This window comes from Dendrobates tinctorius, unplaced genomic scaffold (assembly GCF_039654945.1).
Source record: "Dendrobates tinctorius isolate UK_male_01 unplaced genomic scaffold, ASM3965494v1 ptg000162l, whole genome shotgun sequence".
NCBI lineage: Eukaryota > Metazoa > Chordata > Amphibia > Anura > Dendrobatidae > Dendrobates > Dendrobates tinctorius.
Window position 1 is genome coordinate 30279001 of NW_027361829.1, and position 6000 is coordinate 30285000.

Here is a 6000-nt window from a genome sequence, read left to right on the forward strand (position 1 = left end):
TGTTGATAATGCGTGTGTCACGGGAAACGCAGCGCAACATAAAGTCAGCCCAATGCATCCTAGACTGCTAACAGGCAACACTTACGTGCCATCGCCAAGGGGATGACAGACAATGCTGTCCTCGTCCCCCTTGTCCTCAGGCATACAACACTTACAACGAACCTCAGTAAGATCATAGTACAAACATCATTGTAAATACTTTCTTGTGAACACACCCCTGTAATTTTAAGCTCCCCCACCTCATTTTAGATTGTAAGTTGTCACAAGCAGAATTGTTTTTTTTGGGTTAAATTATTGTTATCATAGTTACTTAGTGTAGATTTTAAGCTGTCACGAGCAGGGTAGTTTTATTTGGGTTTAATTATTGGATTATTGCTATTGTTGTTGTTTAGGACTGTTGTGTTTGAAACTGTTAAACTGTAAATATGTTTTCGCTCTATAATAACTTTCAATATTCAAATTAGAACACAGATAAGCAGGATGGAGATGTTAATTATGGTGTCATTGACGCTCACCATCTTGATGGATTCCTCAAAGTTTTGGAGGATGGTTCACATGTCAGACATCCATGTCCACACCTCAGATGTTATGTGTGAAGACAGAACTGAATACGGACAACCTTGTTGATGCTGGTAGATTAGTCATCAACTGCCCTCTTCTGCTCAGAAATCCTTTCCTACATCTGCAGTGTAGAGTTCCAAGGCCTGGGGGCATCACACACCAGTCGGTGAGTCAGAAGCAGCAAGCGTTGCTGAATCACGGCAAGGGCGGAAGAAGCTGTAGCTGACTTTCTAATATGGAAATTTAGAGCATTGTATTTTTACCAGAAGATCTGTCAGCTCCATTTCGCTTTTCAAAAAACATTGACCAATTCTGTTAAGCGCATGAGCCAGGCATGGCACGTGTGTGAGCTCACCGCGCCAAAGAGCTGCCACCAAGTTCCACCCATTGTCACACACAAACATGCCTGGCTGTGGGTTCAGCGATCTCATCCACCAATATGCCTGCTGTTTCATAGCTGTCCACAACTCTTCAGCATTGTGGCGTTTTCCACAGAAGCATATTAGCTTCAGCACAGCCTGTTCCTGCTTTGATTAGGCAGTGCTGCAGTGCTTCCAGCTTGTGACTGATGTGCTACCTTTTAGAGCTGGAGGCTGAAGAGGAGGTGAATGGGGGCAGTGTACTATGCACCTGATGCGCCGACGCTGTGGCAAAATGCAGCAGACAGACCTGGTGACCTAGAGGCATGGGGCCAGCTTAAGAGAAATCAGGCAAGACATCAAAGATTTTTGGCATGGACAGGCAGCGCATAGGAGGCTGAGTAGCGTGCTCCGTCCTTAGAGCAGTGGCACTGCAAAAGGAAAGTTCCCATTGTCTCCCGCCACTAAAAGCGGTACTACCATTTACCAAGGGGCCATTTGGCCAGTAACCACCAGAAAGCGAGGCGCCGTGCGCTCCTTGGCCATGAGTATAGCGCACGTGCACAGTAGAGAGAGACAGTTCATGCCACGTGTTCAGCGTGGATAATCAATAATTTGAAGGCACAGAGGAATGACAGAGGATGTTGGTACGGTCAGCAAGGTACTCCCTCAGCATTTTCAAAAACTTGCACTCCATGTGAGAGTCCCCTGCGCCTCAGGGACAGGGTGATAGAGGGTCTGAGAAAACTCTCCCCAAACTTTGCTAGTGTTCCACTGCCTTTGCTGTCTTGGAGTTGTGTCTCTCACCTGTACTCCTTGCTAGGCCAACAAACTTTGACCTCTGTTGACAACATTTTCAGTTGTGAATTTTTTTGATCATTCTGCAAGAAGGGCCCTCTGTTCCTCCAACATTTTAGTACACCTGTCTTCCTCTGGAATAAGAGATGTAAAGTTCTCCTTGTAGCATGGGTCTAGAAGTGTCATCAATCAGTATTGGCAGTCACCCAAAATTTTGATAATGCATGGGTGTCAGGAAAGGCAGCGTAACATAAACTCAACCATATGTGCAAGACTGCTAACAGTCAACACTTCCATGTCGGTACCAAGGGGACGACTGACCATGCTGTCCTCCCCCCTTGTCTTAAGGCCAACAACACGTACAATGAACCTCAGTAAGATTATAGTACAAACATCATTATAAATACCTTCTTGTAAATACACCTCTGTATTTTTAAGCTCCCCACCTCATTTTAGATTGGAAGTTGTCACAAGCAGGATTTTTTGGGGGGGTTAAATTATTGTTAAATTTGTTACTTAGTGTAGATTGTAAGCTGTCACAAGCAGGGTAGTTTTATTTGGTTTAATTATTGGATTAATGTTATCGTTGTTATTTAGGACTGTTGTGTTTGAAACTGTTAAATTGTAAATATGTTTTCGCTCTATAATAACTTTCAGTATCCAAATTAGAACACAGATAAGCAGAATGGAGACGTTAATGATGGTGTAATTGATGCTCATCCTCTTGGTGGATTCCTCAAAGTTTTGGAGGATGGTACACATGTGAGACATCCATGTCCACTCCTGAGATCTTATGTGTGAAGTCAGAACTGAATACTGACAACCTTGTTGATACTGGTAGACTAGTCACCAACTGCCCTCTTCTGCACACAAATCCTTTCCAACATCTGCAGTGTAGAGTTCCAATGCCTAGGGACATCACACACCAGTCGGTGAGCCAGAAGCTGCAAGCGCTGTTTGATGCAGTGACCCCTGTTACAGCTAGAGGGTGCTGCATGGGCTCCCCAGGACATGAATGCAGGTGTTTCTTTTATTGTGATGGAGAAACAATAAGAGGCATGATTGTAAATGGCCGGTATGTGTCGTAGAAGTCCTCTGCACTGTAAGCCAGTAATGTTGGTGTGCTGGGACTTGTAGTTCCACAAGAGATTTGTTTAGTTTACTAGGGAGTCAAAGAGCTGGGCAGGACTGGCTAGCCAAACATAAACCACCCACATATTGGTGTGGTTACAGCTATATAAAGTGACCAGGATGGGTCACATGGGGGAGAGTGTATGGACCTGATTGGTTCATGTGGAAGGTCCTGGAAGGCCTATGTTTTGGAAGGTATGCTACCTCCCTGAAGAGCACATGGTAGGCTTTGGACCCAGTGAGGCCGGTGTGTGGGGAGATCCTGGGAGTAGGATCGGATCCCTGAATTGCACCCGGTGAGGCCTGTGTGTTGGACGGACCAAGGAGGGGATGGATGTCCTGAATAGCACCCGGAGTGGCCATGTGTGAGCAGAGTCTGTGACGGCCTGTGTTTGGGGGTGCTACCGACCTTCTGTGGGTCTGGACTGACAGGAGTGCCCTGGTCACAACTATGGTGATCCCAGCAAGGCAGCTTCCCTGGGAGAGAGCGAACTGACAAGGAGTCAGCAACTAGAGCAGGAGCTCCTGTAAGGTACCTCCACAGACTGTTGGTGCTTGGTATGTTCAATGAATGTTAATGAACTGTTTGGAGTGCGGTCACCCATGGTTACTGGACAGAGAGGTCCAGCATGTTTAGGGACTGCGAATTAAAGCCATATCCTGTACGATACTATGGACTATGTGATGCATAACACATTCCTCAGCGGTTTATGATGGCATAATAAACAGCATTGGACTGTTTAAGTAGGAAAGTGATCCTGTGTGCCTCAATATCGCATCCAAGTGAGTGTCCCCCAACACAAACAGTAAGTGCTATCTTACATATGGTGGAGAATGCGGGCAATGGTCCAGGAAGCACATGTGAGGTGTTTGCTGTGGCTCAGAAGGGTCACAAAGTTTTTTTCTCCAGTCAGCTTGTGGTGGCTCGGCGGGGTCACGAAGGTGACAAGCGTCTGGCTGTAACTCAGCAGGGTTACGAAGGTTGCTGTGGATCGGCGGGTCCACGAAGACAGCACAGTGGAAGCATGCAGAGCCTTGTGGTGGTAGGAGCTGCAGTTACAGTTACATCAAGAGGTTCTGCAGCAGCAGGAGCTGCAGTGACACGGGCAGCAGCTTGTGAGTGGCAGTCGTATGTGCCAGTTTGTGGCTACAGCAGGAGCTGTGGCAGTGCCAGTAGGAGCTGGTGAGGTGCCCTAAGGACATCAGAGGTCCAGAGTGTGCAACCTCTTAAAGGACCAGTACCAGCTTCAGAAAGAAATAAGGGGCAACTAAGACCTGAGACTGCCGTGGGGAAGTCCATGGAGTGTACCCCAGAGAGGGGTGGTGTCCCTAAATGGGGAGGTCTCCCAAAACAAAAAGGGGGCGGTGACCCAATCAATGATGGGTGTTCAAAAGGGGTGGAGTCCCAAAAGGGGCGGTACCGCAAAAGGAAGTAGCTGCCCACAAAGGGGTGGAGTCCAGGGGAATGGCAGTTACCCAAAAAGGGGTGGAGCATCCCAAAGTTAAAGGGGTGGTGCAGACAGACTTTTGCCAGGGGCAAGTGTACTATGTGTGTCCAGTCTGCTTTATATATTACCCACCTGGCAAGAGGCTATGTGGGTGTGCCCTGCAGATGAATGTGAAGGAAATACACGAGCTGGTCGATTCTGGGATCTCAGTGACTCTAGTGAGAGTGGCACTCCAGGGATCTGTTATACCCAATAAGAAGGTCGGGGTCACTTGCGTTCATGGGAGCGCTAAGGACTATCCAGTGGCCAGGGTGATCCTTGAGACGGTCTGGGACAGTACAGGACAGGATGTCGCTATAGTCCTGAATTTATGTTGTCCGGTAGGCCAGGACGCTAAGCTGTTCTCAGACATGTGGGAGAAGGAAATTCCTCTACAGCAGGAGGATGGAGGACTCACTCCTGATAGAGCTGCCTACATGAAGGCAGTAACATCTCCCAACCTTGACAGGTCAGTCGTTGGGGTGACCAGAGGGAAGGGTGCATCTGCCCAACTTATGGACATGATGTCACCTGACGTGTACCACAGTGTGACTGATAGTGATGTGGTAATTAAAAAGAGTGGAGCTGACACCCAAACAGAGAGCAACTTGAGCGTTTACCATACTGTCGGGTGTGACACAGACACCGGGGGTGACTGTGACATGTTATTGCCATTAGCAACCACTAGGGCAGAGGACAATGTTTCGCAGACAGAAGCTCGGACCCAGGGGAATGACAATGTTCCTCAAGGTGAAGACAGGATGACACTGGTAGTCATACCAGAATGGGTGACCCTTGAGGACGGGGAAGCTCCGGGAGTGGGGTTCAACACCATTAAAAATGAGGTCTGCTGCTTATAGGATGACCGATCGGATGGTGATGACTCCCATTCAGACGGTGATGACAGAGGAGAGGAGTGCAGTAAGACTGACTTAGGTCTAAATGGCAAGTCTTCCTCCAATCGCAGGAGAGGTAAAGACTGGAAAGGGGCTGAACAAACAGCTAAAATAGCATGTGGAGAACAGCACCCAGACAAAGTAGAAGGGCTGCTGGAAAAGATGTCCAATTTGACCGCTATCACCCGACAACTAGAGGGTCAAATTGACAAACTGAGCAAGGAAATGTGCACGTGGAAAGAGCAAGTTGACAGTTTCTACCAGGTAGAGCGCACGTACGAAACTTGGAGAGAGGGTGCAAAGAGATCTGTCAACAGCTGGCGAAGGAATGTTTGAAGGTGGCGAGTATGGAAGTTAATGCATAAGAAAACAGAATGGGAGTGCATAATGAATAATGTGAAGTTGATTTACTTGTGCCCATCCAGTATGTAGGTTCAAAGGCTTATTAGGGTGCATATGACTTGATAGCAGGCCAGGCCTTGCAAACAATGCATAAGAATAGAGTTTGGGAGTACAAAATGAATAATGTGAAGTGGATTTTCCTGTGCCCATCCACTACCTGGGTTAAAAGGCATATTGTGGTGCAGATGACTTGGCAGCAGGGCAGGCCTTTTCTGTCAATGCTTAAGAAAAGAATATGGGAGTACAAAATGAATAATGTGTAGTGGATTTTTCTGGGCCCATCCAGTATGTGGGTTCAAAGGGTTATTGGGCTGCATATGACTTGGTAGCAGGGCAGGCCTTGCATTAAAAGCAACATTTTTTATG

The 6000-nt window shown here is 47.4% G+C and overlaps 1 protein-coding gene across 6 annotated transcripts in view; it reads right to left on the minus strand.

The window, feature by feature from the left end:
• Window positions 1-6000, minus strand: part of PDE1C (phosphodiesterase 1C) — a 1540979-nt gene that overhangs the window by 131809 nt on the left and 1403170 nt on the right. The window contains exon 16 of one of the 6 annotated variants that reach the window (XM_073549937.1): window positions 3361-3371. The exons of the other annotated variants lie outside the window; for them this stretch is intronic. Within the exon in view, the coding sequence (XP_073406038.1) occupies window positions 3361-3371 (11 nt within the window). The remainder of the gene's footprint in view (window positions 1-3360; window positions 3372-6000) is intronic. 6 annotated transcript variants of the gene reach the window in all.